Source organism: Nicotiana sylvestris, chromosome 7, assembly GCF_000393655.2.
Source record: "Nicotiana sylvestris chromosome 7, ASM39365v2, whole genome shotgun sequence".
In the NCBI taxonomy this organism is placed as follows: Eukaryota; Viridiplantae; Streptophyta; class Magnoliopsida; order Solanales; family Solanaceae; genus Nicotiana; species Nicotiana sylvestris.
Window position 1 is genome coordinate 162,265,701 of NC_091063.1, and position 20,707 is coordinate 162,286,407.

The 20,707-nt window shown below is 35.0% G+C and overlaps 1 protein-coding gene across 3 annotated transcripts; it reads right to left on the reverse strand.

Annotated features, from left to right (window-relative positions):
- Positions 1-11,826: 11,826 nt before the first annotated feature.
- LOC104242064 (uncharacterized) lies at positions 11,827-20,031 on the reverse strand. Of its 3 annotated transcripts, XM_009797042.2 has the most exons (10): positions 19,872-20,030; positions 17,389-17,443; positions 16,989-17,082; positions 16,224-16,322; positions 16,021-16,064; positions 14,936-15,023; positions 14,095-14,843; positions 13,138-13,365; positions 12,957-13,013; positions 11,827-12,320 (listed from the first exon to the last, which is right to left on the reverse strand). In XM_009797042.2, exons 4-10 carry the CDS (start codon positions 16,252-16,254, stop codon positions 12,153-12,155), a joined length of 1,365 nt encoding a protein of 454 aa, XP_009795344.1. In that variant the 5' UTR covers positions 16,255-16,322; positions 16,989-17,082; positions 17,389-17,443; positions 19,872-20,030; the 3' UTR covers positions 11,827-12,152. The 3 variants fall into 3 exon arrangements, with proteins under 3 accessions (XP_009795344.1, XP_070006839.1, XP_009795343.1); XM_070150738.1 differs by lacking the exon at positions 16,989-17,082 and having other exon boundaries at positions 16,002-16,064; positions 19,872-20,031; XM_009797041.2 differs by lacking the exon at positions 16,989-17,082.
- Positions 20,032-20,707: the final 676 nt, after the last annotated feature.

The window sequence follows — 20,707 nt, forward strand, 5'->3', positions numbered from 1 at the left end:
ACAGTGTGTAGCTGAGAGGCAAACTAAATGTGACTGATATTATAAAGTTTACTAGATTGATGTGCATTGCTGTTTCTTTATGGTAGTTCTTCTCGATACGATCATGTACGAACATGCATTGCATGATTTAAGAGTCATATATATATACATGTATAGATTGAGCCACAAAAATCTACATTAGCTCTCTCTTCCTTTTTTGATGCCAGATAAATAATCTGTTGAAGTTTTCATTAGTTAGACCCCACAATAGTGAATGAGTAGATAAGATAGGAAAGATGAAATGGGATAAGCTTCTTGGACACAGTGCTATGCCCATTTCCCACTTGTAATTATTGTCATGTTATTAGATTCAATAAGTTCTGGATGTTTAGAGAGAGAGAGAGAAGAGGGAAGTGGTGGCTTTGAAAATATAGAATTTGGAATTGTGTTTCTGTAAACTTTGAATGATCAAGAAAAGGAGGGAGGAAGAGGCTGATCGCTCAACAAAACGGGGTTAATTTGTTAGGCCTACGATAATTAAAGGGTAGCCCGTTGCACAAAGCATCCTGCAGGGTTCGGGGAAGGGCCGCATCCTAAGAGGTGTGATGTTGACATCCTACCCTAATGTAAGCATTAGTAGTTGCTTCCATGTCTCGAACCCGTGATCTATAGGTCCTACGGAGACAACTTTAAGAAAGGGCCGCAACCCAAGGGTGTGATGTCGACAACCTACCCTGATGTAAGCATTAGTGGTTGTTTCCACGGCTCGAACGCGTGACCTATAGGTCCTATGGAGACAACTTTAGGGAAGTGCTGCAACCCAAGGGTTGTGATGTCGACAGCCTACCCTAATTTAAGCATTAATGCTTGCTTCCACGGCTTGAACCCGTGACCTATAAGTCACATGGAAACAACTTTAGGCCTATGACAATTATGAACTTCATTTGTGGTTTATATCGTTCAATTAGCACTTAATTACTCATTAATTTGGCTCATAGTAGTGCTGACAGTTACAATTTGTGTGTTATAAAAGTAAGAATGAACCAAAATTTTATGCGCATGCCTTTTTTTTAATGCTTTCTTATATTCTGTTGCTTATTTAAAAGGTAGAACAAGTTATCATCTTGAACAGAGAGTACTGCTAGTGCGTACTGCCGTACAGAGGTAATCTTTATGTAGGCACATAACTATCTTCTGGCATTAAAGATTCCAGATTTTAATACATTGCATATAGCATTTGAGGAACTTTTGTAATGGAGCTAAGGTAAGTGGAGAAAAAACAAAGCACTGGCATTGCAGACTGCAGTATTTTTTTTCAGTGATCCGAGGCAAAGTGCAGTATCATATTGAATGTATCTGCTTCTTACTTCGTTTATTTTACATTATTTAGTAGCCCTTCAATGATTCAAAGTCAATAAAATGCAGTGCCCTCATTAAATGTGATGTGGTAATTAAGTTGCTTTCAGATGGCTAGAAGCTGTATTCTTACTTAAAAAAGAGGCTTTGATCTGAGGTTTTCCAATTTGGTGGGAAAGCCTTTTGATTGTACTGTTTGACTATCTTGTGTGGGCTCTCTAAAACAGCTATCGCAATCCGTGTCGGATCCTCCAGAAATGCACTACTTTTGGAGGATCTGACAAACACCCAAGTGACATTTTTGGAGAGTACGAACAACATAGCTATTTGATGACTAGTTCCAATTAGAGGCGGATGTAGAGCGGCTTTTGTGGATTCAAACTGACACGTTGCTTTCAGCTCAAACTATATATTGATATGCTGAAAAGAGTAAAATCTATTCATATTTTACACTCGAGAATACAGTACTAGTTCAACATGGAAGCATGACGACAACAGGTTTACTAGGGGGGAGCTGGATAGAACTTACGAGTTCGATTGAACACAATTGCTTTTGTCTGAACCTTGTATTTATCTTATGAAATCTATTGAATATGTATAAATTGTTAATTTAGTACTCAGTAACTTAAGATGACTCGAATTTCGAACCCATAAATTTCAAATCCTAGCTAATAAGGAGTCCTATAAAAACCAAGAAATATAGGCTTGCCTGCCATTTACACCAGAATAAATAGAGTTTTCCGAAAAAACCTGCTAGTGGAGGAAGACCTCCTAGGGATAAGAGACATAGGGCTAAAGAGAGAGTGAAAAAAGGATCTTTTGTATATAATCCTGCATAATCTCGAATGTTATCAGTTCTGGTACGTAGACCAAATAATACAATGCAAGCAAAAGCTCCTAGATTCATGGAGATATAGAACAACATATAAGTTATCATGCTTGCATATCCATCATTTGAGTCTCCAACAATTATTCCAATAATGACATATAACTTTAAATTCTGAATTTGCTAATGTTCGATGTGATATTATTTTTGGCCATGAAAAAGATAAAGGGCCAAATGCAAATTTTAGTCTGGAAAAGAAGAAATATTACCAAATTTGAGCTGTGAGAGTCAAAGATAAGCCAACTCCATGTCATACTTTCTTAAGTATTTGGGATTTGTTCATAAATTGATGTGATATATATTTGCAGAAGCCAGACTGAAATGCCAGCACATGGATTCATCCTCTAAAGACAGGTATACTGTTCATATGAAGTGTATACTGAGGGACACTTGTTAGCTGGAGAAGAAGAACACATAATCACTGGCCACAGAAGAAGAGATATTCAGTTACACAATTAATCATTTTTATATAAAATGGAATCTCTAACTGTAAAAGGCCATCATTATCCAATCATGAAATGGACCTCTTACACAGTTGTAATAGGGTCACTGCATCTAATATTTAACCTAAATATTGACATTCGATTTTTAATTATACAAAATATATGTGTATATATTTAAAAATTATAAAGCACTATTTTAGTAACTAAAACCTATTTGAGAAGATCATAATAAAAAATAAAAACTACTTGAATTTTCAAATCTTAGTAGTGATGGTGTTTATTGGATAGAGGGAATAACTTTGTGCATGCTTTCAGGAGTGCAGGCACCTTGCTTGAAATGGTGTTATGTGATATCGTTTCGTCGAATTTTTTTTGTAATCTGCATGTAAAAATAATAAATAAAAATAAAATATTGGATATAAATATAAAAAATGACATCATTTGCCGTTACAATAATTTATTCATTTATTCACTTCTTCAAATATATATTGGCACCGTTTGCCAAAAATCTTGCGTAGGCGATTGTGTGCTTTGAAATTTGGGCGCAACTAGTCCGGATTCGCCATAGGAAATCTCACTCTGGGGCTAAACGACTTCCTATCAAAGACAACTTTATTTACAGAGGCTCGAACACGAGACCTTTGGTTAATGATGAAGGAATACTTACCACTCCATCACAACCATTTGTGGTACGTACTCCCTATACCCTGTTACAAGAACTTGGCCTACTATTTCTACCAACAACAATAACAATAATACTAATAAATCCAGTTTAATCCCATACGTGGAGTCTGTGGAGGGTAGTGTGGACATAACCTTACTCCACTCTATAAAGGCAGAGAGGCTATTTCCGACAGACACTCGGGCCTCGGCAACAACCTACTATGTCTACTAACACGGAGGTAAAAATACCAAAAAGAAGGGGCAGATTCTTTTTGTTAGAATAAAAAAAGAGAAATGTTAGTTTGAAATGTGTAGAAAGATTTGATTACTTAGTTAAGACTTTAAGACAACGTAAATCTGCATAACAAAAGACTCCGTAAGTTGTTAATATTTACATAACAAATGACTAAATTTATTCTGCTGTGAGATTGCTTACAAATAAAATGTTAAATCTGAAGATGAGAATGAAATAATTAAATAAATAAAACAAATCAAAAGGTCTCCCAAATTAGACTAAACTTTTCTTTTTGTAACTAATAAAACGGTCCATGAGGGATCTTTGCTCTTAAAACATTATTAAAAGAAAACAATATTTGGTCAGATATTAGAATAATAATTTTATGATTTTCCTAGATTATTAAAAAAAAACATTATATGTGCCTAGCTACCTACAGGCATGGATTTTTTGGAACATACCACAAGAATGTGGTGTCTTAATCAAGGAAACCTTGGTGGTTATATGGAGGAAGTTTCACAGCAAGTCCACTTGGAAGCAAAAGTCAAAATCAAGGTTTATTTCCATTGTTTTCGAGCAAAAATAAAAAATAAAAAGAAAATAAGTTTTTGTTTTTACTATGTTTTCTTAGAAAAGATCTCTTTGATATTTTAAAATAGTTTTTTTTCTATATTTTCAGTTTTGGTTCAAAATTTCAAATGATACATGTGACATGGTGGAATAACAAAACCAGGATTTAAAGTTAGTGAGAGGGTGTCGATATTTATTTAAAATTATTAAAATAACGAACTCAAGATTTCGGTTAATCTTGGTCAATTTATATAGATGTCTATATTTAGTTATGTGTTCGGCATTCTAGTCTAAGCTATTGTGTTAAAAATTAAGAATTTATATATATACAATAAATATTTAGGATAAATATATAATTTGATATAAATTACTTAGGTTCAGTCGACCCGTAACAAATATACTAGGTCTGCCCCGAGATGTGGAAGCATTGATGAAAGAGTAATGCAGAGCACATGAAGGATTGGGCCTACCACAAGAAGCCCACGGCGAAGAGGGAGCAAACATGCATGTTAGGCAACACTTCATAATTTATTATAAAAATGGAAAAAAAGCCCACCAGCCAACTCAGACAGAGATCACAGCATTTAATTTTAGATTAGAGGACAATGATTTGATTGGACTCATGCACTCGTGTAGTATCTTTTTCTTTATTATTAAAAGACTTACAAGCCGCTAACATATAGCAAGGGCGTGCCAATTCCTTGCAACACAAAACAAAACAAAAATTAGCTCTTATAAAGCAATGACTTAATTTAAGTTGATACTGAAGGGGAGTCTTGGAGCAACGCAAAGTTGTCTCATGTGACTTACAATTCATAAGCAGTCACTATTGCTTGCATTAGGGTAGTCCGTCTACATCATATCTCTTGAGGTGCCCTTCTCTGGACCCTTCGTGAATACGGGATACTTTATGCACCGAACTGTCCTTTTTAGCTGTGAGTGACCTACATTGAGTAGAAATAAGGCAAGTCTAAGCCTAACATCTTTTGAAGTGCATTATTCCATTGCGGGATATTTTGTGCACCAAACTGTCCTTTTTTTTGCTGTGAGTGACCTACATTGAGTAGGAATAAGGCAAGTCCAAGCCTAAGAGCTCTTGGAGGGCATTATTCCATCATATAGGACCCGGTGGGCGTAGATTCTCAAAATTGTGAAAAAGGTTATTTGGGTGAAGTTTGATGTGAAATTGAAAATGTGTTTGGACATGAATTTTGGGGTAAGTTTTGGCATGTTAAAAAGCCCATGCTCAGCTAAAAAGTCCCAAATAATCATGATTTGGACCAAAAAGAGATCTTAAGCAATATTTGGGATTTGAAGTTTTGGGTTTCAAAATCTTTCAAAAACTAAATTAATTCTATAAACAAACACATATTCTAAAAAAAAAGTTGAAAAAAATTCCAAAACTTATGGCCAAACGCCTACATAATCTTCTCCGTTTACTTAAGATTTTTTCCTCTCCATCGAATGCATCTTCTACGTGGCACCTGAATGCAATATTTTCCTTTCTCATCTTATTTTAATTGTTTTTTTTTACGTTAAACTATTTAGTTGTTTTCAATTTAATACCAAATGCTCGCTTTGAAATTTCTTCTTTGTTATTTCCACTTTATTATAAGTCTCTTATTGATTCTGCAATTCTGCAATTCCTCCACACATAAAATAAGTTATCAATATTTATATTTCTAATAGTATGAAACTTATTTCAACTAGAAACATGAAAGTCTATTCCTATATTTATTCTAATTGTAAATCATATTTAGACATGAATTAAATATACCAAATTCTAAATAACTAAGGTTTCCTATTACAACTTTGAATTAGTTTTCCAACAATAGTTAATAAAGTGGAAAGAGAATTATGAGGTCCTATGTTAAAAAGTATTTAGTGATTCGTTCTGTCTGACCAAGCAATAGTTGGCAAAGTATGAGATAGCACGTTGAATAATTAAAATGCGCGTAAATTAACTCAGACACCACCGTTATAAAAACAGACTAGCGGGGGGGGGGGTCTTCTTCTGTTATTAAAGTTGCACTTTGCTAATGTTGTAGTTGCTAACTTGCTATTAGTATCTCAATTAACTCCAGCATTTCCTTAATTTAATTAGGTATTATATTCAAAGTGCAATATATAACTTCTAGTAAACCATGTGACTTAATTATTATTATTATTTTGGTAAGAAAAGATGTACATGAACCCACGAAAACAACAAACTAACGCATATAAGAGACTCCTATCACTTATTAACTCACAAATGTATAACTAAAAAGTTACATCAATGTATTACCGTCAAAATTGTTTATAATAGTCTCATTTGTTTCAATATTTTTTTGCTGTTGGAGTGAAGTGTTGTTATAGAGCATATATATTTTAATATAATATAAAAATCGGTTTGAAAAAATATAACTTTTATAATGAATGACTGTTATAAATTGAGGTTTGACTGTACTTGAAAACTAGCTTGGACTGTATTTTCTAAATTGTACAATGTAAAAAATCACAAGCTAAACAAAAATCTAATATTAGATAATCAGTTTGAGATATTAAATAAGTGAAACAATTGATACTACAAAGATAACCAACTATTATTATTTTTAAAATAAAATTGGAAGGTGCCCATTCTTGATTTTCCCCTCAATGAGGTTGGAGACAATCCATGTTCCTGTGAAAATCAATTGAGGTTCAACGAATTTTTTTGCATTTTATTCATCATTTTTCTCACCAACTTGTTATCAAAAGAACTTTCTCCATTCGTGTGCATGATCTAATAATGAATAACAATCATTCCAGATTCTCAACCAAGTCTCAAACTCCATCCTGTTTATGGTGGTTTTATTAGTGTCAAAAGAGGAAAATCTTGGAACTAACGGTAAAATTATTTCCGTATAATTTATAAGTCACGGTTTGAGCCGTGAAAATACTTGTGTTAGGATAAATTGTCTATATTACATCCTTTAGATTGCAGCTTTTCTCTAGACCCTACACGAATGCGGCATATTTTGTACATCCTGCTGCTTTTTATTTTTTCCCCTTATTATAGTCTCAAATTTTCAATTCTTAGGAATTTGCACTTTTGGTTATAAGGTGTTTAGAGAAGGTTGTCTGGTTTGCACATGGTAGTATATATTTGTATTTATTTCAGTTAGATGAGTTGACTTGTAAGAGAAAACGATAAATTTAACTTAATTAGTTGACATAGTCTTTTTCTTTCTTTTTTTGTGGGTTGGGGTGGGGCATTTGCAGCTATATTCGTTTTTTGTGTTACATTTTAATTTGTGTCCGCTTTACAAAAAAAATTGCAAGCGTACCTGCTTTTTCGCATAACTTCAGCACACGGGGCTAAAGTAGCAAAGGCAATCACGCAAAACTTCAGCATTCTAGTAGCCGGGCCTGAAGTTCAGCTCTAGAACTGAAGTTTTTGTTTTGTAACTACCGAACTTCAGCTCTAGAGCTGAAGTTTTTGTGGTGTAACTGGAAAGTTGTAACTGGAAACTTCAGCTCTAGAGCTGAAGTTTTTGTGTTGTAACTGAAAAACTTCAGCTCTAAGCTAGCTTGATATTTCTAAGCTAGCTTCAAATTGATATTTCGTTAGATAGCTTCTATAACTTTGGTGATTCTCGTTGAGATTTTTAGTCATAAAGTATTTGTTCATGCTTATGAGTAATTTATCTGGTAGTAGTAGCCTGTTGCAGTTTGCTGTAAGCCATCCAACTCGTTGTTTCTCATTATCATATATCACCATTTGGTCCAGTAGAGAAATATCTGTAGATAAAAAAAAACATCAGAAAGAGAAAGATTAAATGCACAAAGAACTTGGTTACCAACTCTTATCAAAATCTAGTTCCCCTTTAGTATTTATGCAGATAAAGAACTGCATTTTCTTTTCACTTTGTTGATACTACTATTCCATCGTTATTTATAAATGTTAAAACACAACCTTGCTTTCTTTTGGTGAGGTACTGAAGGGGAGGAGAAAGGGAGCTGAAGTTGTTTAAAAAGTGGGTACAAGTTAAAAGTTTTTAAAAAAATGGGTATAGGTTAAATAGGTGCGACCAAATAGGTGCCCCGTGCGATTTTTACGTTGGGGGTGGTTAAGTGAGGATAATTCTAGAGCTTTCGCTCTCTACCGGTGCACAAGGCACTCTGTATTCACCCTCATTTTGAGAAAGGGTCGCACCTCAACGAATGTGATGTAGACAACCTACCCTAATACAAAAATTAGTGATTGCTTCCATAACTCGAACCGATGACCTAACTTTATCGTTGTTCCAAGACTCCCTTCAATTTGTACCATGGATACCACAAAATTAACCAACACTATAATCAAAAAATTTGGAAGGTGCCCATTCTTCCATTTCAACCGCTATCAGTGTGGTAGGAGACAATCCATATTGTTCCCATGAAAATCAGTAGAGATTCAAAGAATGTTATTTTGCAATTTATTCATCATTTTCTTCGCCAACTCTTTGTCATGACAATCCATTCGTGTGCATGATCTAATAATAAATGAAAATTATTCCAGATTCTCAACCAAGTCCCTCGACTCTCAACCTCCTTTCTATTTATGGCGATTTTATGGTCACAAAATTAAAATGCTAATTAAAAAAGGGAGGAATTTACACGTTTGATTATGGGTGTATTTTGTATGCAGGAAAATACCTGGAAAATATATTTTAGAAAATAAAGAATTTTCTTACTTTTTTTCTAGTGTTAGGTTAGATAGTAAAAAATATTTTTCAAAAAATATATTATTTAGACAAACACTATGAAGACAAAATACGTAAAAGGGGGGTGGGGTAGGGTTGGGGTTGGGCTGAGCGTGCGGTGAGGGGTGGAGGGTGGAAATACACAAATTAAAACTTCTTCAATCCCAAAGTTTTGATTAATTTAATTGAGAAATGAGAATGAATTATAACTTAGGATTAAAGCTGATGAAAACCCTGTAAATTGATTGAGATCCTATCTTAATCTGAACTTTATATGCATAAGGATCCTTCATTTGCTTTGACATACTCATGTTGAACGACTATAATATGGTTTTGAATACTGTGTACGGATTCTTTAAAATGCACAAAATTTAGCACAAAAAATATGCTTGGGTTACCTATTAATTACCTACTATAACAGATAAAGGTCGGTAACCTGATATAAAAATTATTTATACAAATGGTATATATATATATATATAACTTAAACTCTACCCATATATACTATACATGTGTCAGTTATATACACGCTGCAAAATTTTTGTAACATATGGTAAAAATAGGTTATCAGAGGATTTGCTTATGGTAATTGGGTCTTAAATTTTAAATCACATTGATGAATGTGTAAATATTATAATATAAGACGGTGGGTTAGGAACTTTAGTATCTGGTGAGATATGTTTCCACAATTCCCACAAGGTTTGCTGACAGTGATTGGTTCATTTTAATAAGTCAAATATTTGTATAAGTTGTTCATTACACAAAATAGTAGAAGGTGAAACTTAGTATAATACAGAATGGCTTATTCAGTGTCTGTGGACTTAAAAATATCAGAAAAAATGTTATGATAAAAACAAGTTTGGTTTTCATGTAGTGTCAAATTAAATAGTGTTTAGCTTACGTGATTAAGTTACAAGGATTTAATTCATGGGGAGATGTATGTATTAAGGGATCATTTGGTAGGAAGTATTAGAAAAAATAATGCAAGCATTAGCTTTATATATTATTAATTTCTTGTTTGGTACATTTTTTAACCTATTAATTATACATCGTATTTGGTATTATCCTATGTATAATTAATACATAGCAAAACATGGTATTAGCAATGCAAGGATTTTTGATACTTGCATTAGCATTGACATAATTATATTGCCCCTTAAATCCCTCAAAGTGTACAAAGTTAAAGAATGTGGAGGGTATTTTTGTAAACAACCAATATTTTTTTGGAAATTATGCAATGCTCTAATATACCAAACCAAATAGTAACATAACTAATCTCAGCATTACTAATATTAGCATTGCTAATACACTCTATACAACATTATTCTTATCCAAACGACCCCTAAGAGAATGTTACCTCATTGTCTAAAGGTTTTAAGTTGGACGCTCAAATTCTTTCACGTTATGCACTCATCACCATATACTCATGATATATTTTAAAAATTCTAAAAACATGTGTGTGTAAGTGCCAAAAACTGTAGATAATGTAATCCTTGTCTGAGACCACATTTCTTCAACTATAAAGAAAAGTAAATTTTTATATTTGGGTTGGCCAAACTAAAACAATTTTCTTTTGTCAATTTCCTTAAATTTTGTGCTCTAGCCTTTAAGTTAAAGAGTAAATGCAGCTAATAATGGAAATTAAGGATGCTTCGGTTGACTTTACTAAAGTATCACCAATTCCACTTTATCATGTGGGATTTCCCTGTTTAGGCTGCTTCATCTTGTCGGAAAAAAATATTTTCTTTAATCTATTGGAAAAAATAAATAAAAAAAAACAGTCGGGTACACAAAGTATCTTGGGGAAAAGCTGTATCCAAGGAGTGTGAGGTGGATAGCCTACCATAATGCAATTATTAATGGCTTCCATGGTTTAAACCCGTGACTCATAGGTCACATGTATGGAGATAACTTTACCACTGCTCTATCCTATCGGAAAACAAGTAAGAGTTTAATATCTTCAAACTCGCTTAATCACGATCATTTTCTTTTATGGTGGAAAACCCATAAAACCCACATTACGTCTCACCTCATTTATATAACCTAAAAAACTTGAAACCTAAATTTCTAGAGCTAATTTCTCTCAGTACAAATAGCAAAATCATAATTCCTTCAAGCCATATTTCTTCTTTTCATTTTTTGGGGTGTTGTATCTTGTTATCTTTGACTAATATGAAGCTATTGTGTTTCAACATGCAGAAACTTATAGTGTTTGTGATGATTATAGTCATGGTTTCTTCTTGCTCCGGGTTGGCGTCTCCACGAAAAGCCTTGATAGGAAGAGGAGGATATGAAGAACATCTAATGAACAATGGAGTGGGAATTGGTGTAAAGAAAGAGTATACGTTCCCAAATCGCGAGATAGACAACCATCATAATATACCAAGAGAGTACTATAACCAGAGGGGAAACAACTCTACTGGAGGAGCTGGTGGTGGTGGCGGCGGTGACAATGGTGATAATTGAAGGGCTTGAACTTTGTACGTGTATGCCTTACAATTGTTTCTACTAGTGTGTGTTCCTCTTTTCATGTTTTGTGAGATCTTGACTACCTTTAGTATTAGTATATGTAGCCAGATTGAAGAACCTTTTAGTAGGAAGCGCGCTTGACCCCCCCTCCACCCCCCACCCCAAAGGGCCAAGCGCGCTTGATCTCCTTAAGGGCCTATGCGATGCAAAACCGGATTAGTCGGAGAGATGGCCTTAGTTGGCTTCTCATCATCGGCATACTCCAGATTATGAGTAGCATAGGGCAACTGTTGTAATTGGATTGCATGTAAGTTGTAAGAAATGAAGTGTAGATTGATAAGACTTAGCTTTGGCTAGCCTGGAGTCTTGAATAAGAAAAACAAGACTAGTTATTTGCCAGTTCCAAGTTCCCACTTTGCTGTGAAGCACATGGCAAAGAATCTGACCCAAATCAATTTCCGTATGTTTCAATTCTTGCACAATTTGAAGAAGTAAATGAGAACTCAGCACAGCAGCACAAACTAATCGATGAACTACCTTATGCACAAAATGCTGAAATGAAACATGAAGTCCTCGTATCAATTCAAAGTTCAAAAAGGTTACAGATGAGACAAATGCATTTCTAGAGGTAAGAAAGATTGTACATAAAACCTTTTTACTTGAAACGAAGCTGCTCTATACACGAACGATGCAGTAAGTTGGTATAAGAGAGCTCAACCAATGTTTGCATGGACATTTGGGGTGGCCACTGGATGTTATTCCTGCAATTTTGCATAGGAGAGGAAGTGCAGCTGAATAAGTTGGTAAAAGAAAAATCAACGAATCTTTGGATGAACAGTTGGGGGTCGTCACTGGATGTTACTCCTGTTAGTATGCACGGGAAAGGATGAAGAGCATGGAGAACGGCTCTTGCACCTCCCGTTTCTTGGATATGGATGCATGTTTGCCAGTTCACTGACTCGATGCAGGACAGACTTTGGCAGAGGTCGCCAAGACAAGTTATGTTTCCCCTTTTCCTGCATCAATGGACAATCCAATCAATCATGAGAAAAATAAGTTCTCTGAAACAAGGGGATGTCTAAACAACGTCAAACTTTCCGTGTGTCTAATCAATCATCAAATGTAGTGGCTCGAGTAAAAAGTATACCAAACTCAGCATATGGGTGTAGATTCTTGACAGTTGATCTTCCTCCTATCTTGATGAGTAATGACTCGTGCTATTTTTTTTAATCACCAAGAAATGCCCGAGGCCAATGACGAAAGGTTTGAAACTCGATAATGGGCCCACCCCTCTACCCTTCTCCACTTAAATACCAAGCTTTTGTCCGCGACGGTGTTCAAACCCATGATGTGAGCCTAACCCACACCATGTATTGCGCTCTTACCACTAGACCAAAGCCCCGGGGGCAAGTACAACTCATGCATATTCAATAACACTCCACTATACAACAATCTGATTTCACCAACATAATTTAGTATACTATGACTCCAGTGCACAAGCACAAATAAAATCTTCAAAATAGATATCACGATGACTATACAGACAGAAAAAATAAAAACAGACAAAAACTGTTGCATTAAGTTAATTAGTGACTCCTGATTCATAGCAAGCATCAAGCATCATTAATCAAATTTAGAATATGAAAACTAACCGTTATTTTGCTTTGTTTCTGAAGATAGCATGCTTTAAGAAGATTTCTCCATTTATCCTGCGAGAAGTTTAAGCCACAGAGTGCCAACTTTAGGTATATTAACATTCAAACACTAGATGATGCTACGACCTTTTTTTTCTCGTCTGGTTGAAGAACGCCTGAGAGTAACCATTGTGCTTACCTTGAGATCCACAGGTGTTCTATGAGCAGAAGATGAGAAATAAAGCTTCTTTATATGACTCCATCTTCCAACTCCATATTGGGCAACACCATCAATCAACTTTCTGACCTCTGAAACAGTCCAGAGCCTGTGATGTTTCCTCCGTGCACCATCTTGATCCAACTTCTTCGGTGCAATAGGATCATCTTTAGGATTCACAACTGTAACCTCCTTGTGAGCTTTCATAACCTTCAAAGAGATCAACTTTAACTGTCAAGGAAAATGATATCTGAAGACTCTAGAAGATGTTAGTACCAAAAAGATACCAAGGATCCATAAAAGTATGGAGGGTATCACGATATGCTCAATAAGACAAAGGTATATAAGATCACCCTTTGATTTCAAAAAGTACCTGAACCTACCACCCACCACCTAAAAAGTTCAAGCAAGCACAGTGTTACACTGACTCGTTGGGTTTTGAACAGATTGCCAACAAAGAGGTAATTAAGTTTTTGAATTAACTAATTAGAAAAGAATTCAATTCAATAATGTTTTCAAATTTATCATATAACTAAGATTATTTGTCAAGTTGATAAAACTCTTAAGGTACATATCGATATTTGATCATTGATTGAATTGTTTTGAACTGAATGTTTTACCTAGAATGATTCAACTAATTGAGTTAATTGCTGTTGGCAGTGAATCTGTTTCAGGTCCTTTCCATATTTTTGTGAGTTTGAGAGCCTTTTATGGCTTAGCCAAGAATCCCTTTCAAGGTGCCACCTAGCAAAGTGATTTAAGAGTCACTTAATGGCTCATATGTTGCTTATTTGTTATTTGTGAACTCACTTGCACGACCCCAAATAATACTACTAGCATAATAGCACCTTTAATGTGCTAACACATGAACACCGAGCAGATCAGAAAGGATTACAAAAATGAAATTGAACATTCTGTTTAACATTTTTTGGTGTATACCTGTATCGCATTGGATGTATGCCTCTTATCACATTCTTCATTCACTAGAGAAGCAAAAGGCACTTGAATAGCTTTACAAGAAGACTCTTCGGGAAACAATTCCATTTCCGTAAATTCTGCACGAGATTTCTTCTGACATCTGACTCTAGGAAGCTTATCCTTTGATGCCGATGCACAAGTAGAAACTTCTTCTCGTTTCCTAGAACGTTTAGCATTAAGATCTGAGGATTCATCAATATATCTTCGTGTGGGCTTGCGCAGACGCTTTTGAGTGAGAGGTATGTCAATGTTCATTGCTTGAGAAGTGACTGGAAGGCTTATTGCTGAAGATTCATGCATATCAAAGATTTCACGGTTTACATCTTGCCCCTCATTTCGCATAGCATTAGACATAAAAGAAATTCCTTTAGACGTTAGAACAGAATGGTCAATCACGCTGTCATTTATCTTCTCAGAAGATGCAGCTTCAGCAAAGAAGCCTGCCACATCATCCACATTGCTAATATCTCCTGGAGTGAACGCAGTAGGGAATTTGACAGCATTGTATTCAACCAGTATCTGACTTTCACATTTATCACGAGAGAGGTCATGCAACTCCGAATTGGTAAGGCCAAACATAGCATTCTGGCTTTGAGATTCTTGCACAACTAATCCAGGTGATAGTGAAATCTGGCTTTCTAAAATAGGGTCCAGCAATCCTCTACTTGAACCATAATCCAGATCTGTGATGCTTTCAGCAAATTCAATATCTGTTTCCAAGAAGACCAGAAAACACATGTAGATCTTCTTGATATACAATATTCTGTCATAAAAACATCATTACTTACACAAAGAAGTTTACCTAAAAGATAATCATCACATGGTGTGGAGAGGTCATCTTGTGCTTGAATTTTTCCAGCTTCAAAGTGACTTCGCTTTAGATCAAGCACCTGGCACAGTTACCAGGTAATTCAGTGAAGACAAAGATCTCAAGATAATAATGATTGAAAGAACAATTTTTCTGTATCCTAAATGGGTAAAATAATGCAGAAGGAAAAATGCATACGTTGGTATCTGAAGTACCTCCCTCAAACTGCATCACCCCCAATCCCAACCCTCCCCCCCCCCCAAAAAAAAAAAAAAAAAAACAGAAAACCAGCAGAACAGCCAACATGCACAGGAAAGGGAATCCCACAACCAAAAAATTAGTGGGAAACAACTTATGGATTCCAGAGACAGAGGAGAAATCAACTTAGGGGCAAAGCAAATTTGATGTACAACAAAATGTCAAAGCAATATAAAGAACAATTCCTTGATGTCTAACTGCAGCATAATTGTGGAGGTCAGTTTAATCTATAAGCACTTTTCGGCTTATCTACGCATTTGACAAAATACATGCTACAAGGTGCAATGGAAGATGATATTCCGTACACTTCCATAACTTTCAGAAATCCATTATAAAATATCATCAGGAAACCTATATCTAGAAGAGAGGTAGGAAAACTGCTAAACAAGACTACGAGACATACTTCTTCCATACATTTTTAATCAACTAAAATGTAATTTTCAAACTTCATATACATAAAAGGAAGAAACAGATGGACAAACTTTATGAGATATTACAGAGGTAAAACAAAATAAGATACAGATTTTTATTTTTTTGCGATAACCGAGAAATCCGCAAGGGCCAGTGGCAACAAGATACAGGCTCTTCCAAAAGAAAAATAGGGGAAAACAGTTCTTCAAAAATGTAAAAATGCGCGACAACAATGACATAAAATTGTGACCGACGTATCAAATTCCTGATAAACTAGGAAAAGAAAAGCATACATGGGCAAAAAAGTGTTAAAAGAGAGGGCGAATTTCTAAATGCATAAAACGTTTTTAACTAGATTAGACGTATTCCACGATCTATAAAAGCAATTTACCAAAGGGATGGTCACATACTTCTTGGTTAATTTCATCTTCCCGTTTAGCTGCAATACTGGAGTCTGAAACCACAAAAGTGAACTATTAGAAACGATCATAGCATGATTATAGATAAGGAACACACATAACACTAAGAAAAAGGGCTACATTATATATTATAATATACTATATGCCAAAGCAACTATCTTCCGCAGAACTAAAGAAATAATAAGACGACGTACCTATATTGTACAAGACACCTTTCCTTTCCATGCCCTTTAATACCCTCTTCTCATCAAAACACAAGACACCAGAGACAGAAGCATGAACATCACGGGTTTCTAAAAAGCAACATACAGCGTAAATTATATCATCTTGCAAAGCATGAATAGCAAGTTCATCTTCTATGAGCTAAAAATCAGTCATTACATTACCAATTTAGCGTAAAAACATAAAAAGAAATCATCAAGTAAGACATGTCATGAGCAATCCTCTTTAATATATGCTGATCTCTGTAAAAGACAGTCACACTGCATAAAGATTAGACCTTTTTATGGTGGAAGAGAATTGGAATCATGCTGCAGGATTAATTCAAGTTGAATTCAAGTAATTTTTTCAAGGGTCACAATTTGTCCACGTTTGAAGAATGAAGTTTATCTCTGGCGACTTGCATCAAAGGACAATGGAACAGATTTCACACTTCATAAAATTAAGCTTACAGTAAAGTAACAAATTAGCCAACCTAAAATCAGAAAATAGCTGATACTATCATCAGACATTTAAAAGCTTGATAGAAAATACTTGACTAGGCATGCTATTCGGTCTCTTTGTTTATTAAGTATTTGATGTAATGGGCTCAGCTATAGACCAATACAACTGAATAATTACTCGCTATAGACCATTACAACAGAATAATTACTCTCTGCTTATATTAGCTCGGAACACACACATTGTGGCACCTGAACAACCTATTAGAGCACCAATGCAGGCTTGGGTGTCAAACTTACCTCCTTGGTCAATCTAAGTTACCGTCAAAATAGAATAACTCCGGCAGCCATTACCCAAAACAGAACAATCAATGTATCAAGATTTCATATTCATCTGGAATTAACAAGAACACGACAATGACTTCCTTAGATCAGAATAAATTAGTAATGCAAGATAACAAGAAAAGTGTATAAAGTATATGCACATCAATCATAAACAGGAAAAATAATCTAAATCACATCAAGCAAGACGAAAAGGAAAAACAAAGTATTAACAAGGAACAAACTAGTTCATATGAAGTAACAAGTAGCTTGAGAGTTGAGACTCAAACAATGAACCAATTAACATTTTGCACCGGCACAAAGCATCAGATACAAATCAATATATTGTTGAAAATACATGACAGTTAGCTAGTAGTACCTGATTCATCAAACCAGACCCCTAGAGAAGCAAAACCACTCCGATATGCTATATTCTGCAGGCACAGATGCACAAATGTTAGACAGTTAGACTTGGTACATATGCATAAATATAGTAGATTAAATGTGTAAAAAAAAAAAAAACTTAGGCCTAGTCATCCACAAGCTAGCTCATGTACAAAACCATAGACAACAATACATTCCCTCAACCAAAGTTGTGCGTAACTCAACCAGAAAAGCTAGCTTTGGGGGGGGGGGGGGTTCCAAGACCATGTAAGGAAATGACAACTCATTCCCTCAATGTTCAATAACAATTTCCAATTAAACAAAATACACATTTCCTCAATGTGGGACATTAAGTACTTATATCCCAAATCAGGTAAATGCCTAATATGTGCCTATAAAAGCAATTAGGTCTAAGATAGCAGTTTAAATTTATTTTAATCTCTTCTCCTGTTCGTTATTTCTCACAACAAACAGTCACCACAGAGCAAAAATTTGTGTCGGGGACATTGTGCAGGCAAGTTGACATCCATTGGCAGTATTTAAGATGTGGGGTTATTCTGGAACATTTTGAAAACACAATGTTTCCTTAACTGTCTTGAGAAACTTAAAAATGAACATAACCCCGATTCACTAATAACACTACCAATCACGACCTCTGTTATGTCATTTTCAAAATGGGAAGACAGCAAATTTTGATGGTAATTAGCAAGTTTTCTTTTGGATAAATTAGCGAACCAAATTATTGTCCTTCTGTTTTACCTTTTAACAACAGTTGTTGTCTTCAAATCCTGTACAACTAAAAAAAGTGTGATTGCAATAATATTTTAGTAGTTTGCAATTTTATGCATTTCATGTTTATCTATCTAACGGGAAAAAGTCATTATCTTTATCAAGGTTTCTTTTATCCCTAGCGAATTGCAAAGTCTTTCTGACCAAAGCAATCAACTTATTAAGTAACATTAGATACAACATTTCCAAGCATATGATTTGGAAGAGCATGTGTTCCCACTACTCAGCCCAACAAAAGAGGGTCTTGAAAGCAGTATTTTAATGCGAAGAAGCGACAAGATCCATGGAGTTTGAAGCAAAAAGCGAGAGGTGAAGCACACTATTTTCAGGAAAAGAAATACCGCACATACATGAACATAGTACTATAATAATTAAATTTCAGTTAAAACAACTAATTTCGATGTTCAATTTACATAAATGTCGGTTTTAATCAAACTCAAAAAGTTGACTGAAATCGACCGTTTCTCATTGGGATCACTTCTGCATCTACTTTGAAGCGCACATTTATCTAAAGCCCATGGTTTTTCCATGAAGCAGTGACCCCTCGTGTCGCATCACTTCATCGCTTTATACCAGGAAGCAATGGCTTTTAATAACCACTACTTGAAAGAGAGCTTTCAACCTTACTTTTCTTTGGCTTCGGCAATAGGAAGTTGTACGGTATGTGTTGGAAGGGACAATAGGGAAACGCATTGAGCAGCGCGTCCCAGAAAGGGAAACGCTCGGGAAGAAAGCTTGCAACCTTAACTTTTTCTCATTCACAAGAAGGAAAGTTAAAGGGATTGTCTTGGAAAGGAAAATAACACAAGTTGAACCACGTATCCCCAGAAAAGGAAACGCTTTCAACACACAATTAAATAATCTTGTAGTTGGGAGCCCAATACTTCCTTATAGATACAAGCTCTCCATAATGCCAAGGAAGAAATGTACTTCAAGAAGGATCTTCTCTGTGCTTTTTAATTAATCTATAATTTACTTTTCATAGGTCCTTCTCTATGCTATTTTATGCAACAACATTGAGCATTAGTCGCATCGTTTGATCATGGGGGTCAGTGGCGGAGCTAGCTTGAAGAAAGGGGATTCAAATTGAATATAAAAATTACACCTTACAAATAGCGTAAAACGAAATTTTTGGTTGTATAAGGTAATGAATCCGCTCGACATAAGAAAAAATTCTGGTGAAGTGGCAATGGGGGTTCAAAAATTGCTACTTTTGAATCTCCTCGTATAAATTCCAGACTCTGCCACTGCATGAGGGAAGGGGCTAAAATAACTCTACATGTATCAGTAAATGGTTCCGCTAGTGGTCAATTCAATTCTTGAAACACAAGCTTCACAAATGCTTTTTTCAAAATCATAGGAAATGTCTACTAAGTAATAAATAGATAGTTTTTATACTCCACCTCTTTTTACTCTAAATTTAGAAAAAGGAGTACCAAAATAACGAAAATTGAGAAGAAATTTTAACATGCATGAGCCCTTCTGAGTTCACAAAATTGCAACACAAAATAAAACTACATTCACAGCTACATTTTTCTCAACAAACACAAATTCCACAATTCCTTCAATCTTCTCCATTAATGTCGTCCAAAATCAAAACGAATTTCAGAATGTACCGTACATAGGCATAATCATAGTACAAGTAAAAACACTAACATAAAAATGACAAAGGAAAATCAATACACTAACCTGATTCATCAGTAAGAGAGTCAATTGTAGTGTCAATGTACAGTGTGTGCGTGAAAGAGAGAGAGAAAATGAAGAGGAAAGCGAAGGGGGGAGAGAGAAAGTGAAAGAGTCGTAGGTACACAATACATTTATGGGACGGAATCGAAAGGAATTATAAATTGTTGTCAGTTTTGTGTTATGTAAATAATATATTTGCGTTTGGAGTCCGCTATGGTGATACTTTTGAGTGCACTCTTGAGTTGTTACATCTCTTTGTCTTTTGACACGTGGCATACACTTTTTGCATTGTTTTGTGCTAACCACCGATTCAATTATAGAGAGGAGGCCCTTAAAGTTGAGACATTCGAATAAACTTTTTTCTTATTTTAATATAGACCTTTTTTTGCCTGAAACTATTATTATTAGTTGGCCAAATACATTGGCGGTCCCTTAAAGTTGTCCTCACTTTTTACTTTAATACTACATTTTAAGTCCGTTCCATTTGAACACTCCAATCACACTTCTAATGTATCATTTAAACATAAAATTCATAAGCAGCCAAATATAAACAATACGTGTAAGTCACTCGCCACAATAATGAATAAAAAGAGATACATGAATTTAACTAGAATTAATTAATTAAAAAAATCTTTTGAAAAAAAAAAGTTAAAGAAAAACAAGAATCCTCGGTCAACTTCCCCCAACACCCCGTCTTCATCTGCCAAAAGAAAAATCAAAGCTACCCACATGTCTTCTTCTTTGCTAACTCACACCTGCCACCATGTTTCTTTCTCCTAATCTTCATCCCCAAAGTGCAATAATTAACGACATCCTCTTTGGAGATCTAATGCAACGAT

Excerpts from the sequence above, each read along its gene's own strand:
- LOC104242064 (XM_009797041.2), bottom strand. Across the intron at positions 14,844-14,935 it reads ATGTGATGATTATCTTTTAG|ATATTGAATTTGCTGAAAGC; the intron begins GTAAACTTCTTT and ends TCTTGGAAACAG. Across the intron at positions 12,321-12,956 it reads AGAAACAAAGCAAAATAACG|GAAAAGGGGAAACATAACTT; the intron begins GTTAGTTTTCAT and ends CCATTGATGCAG.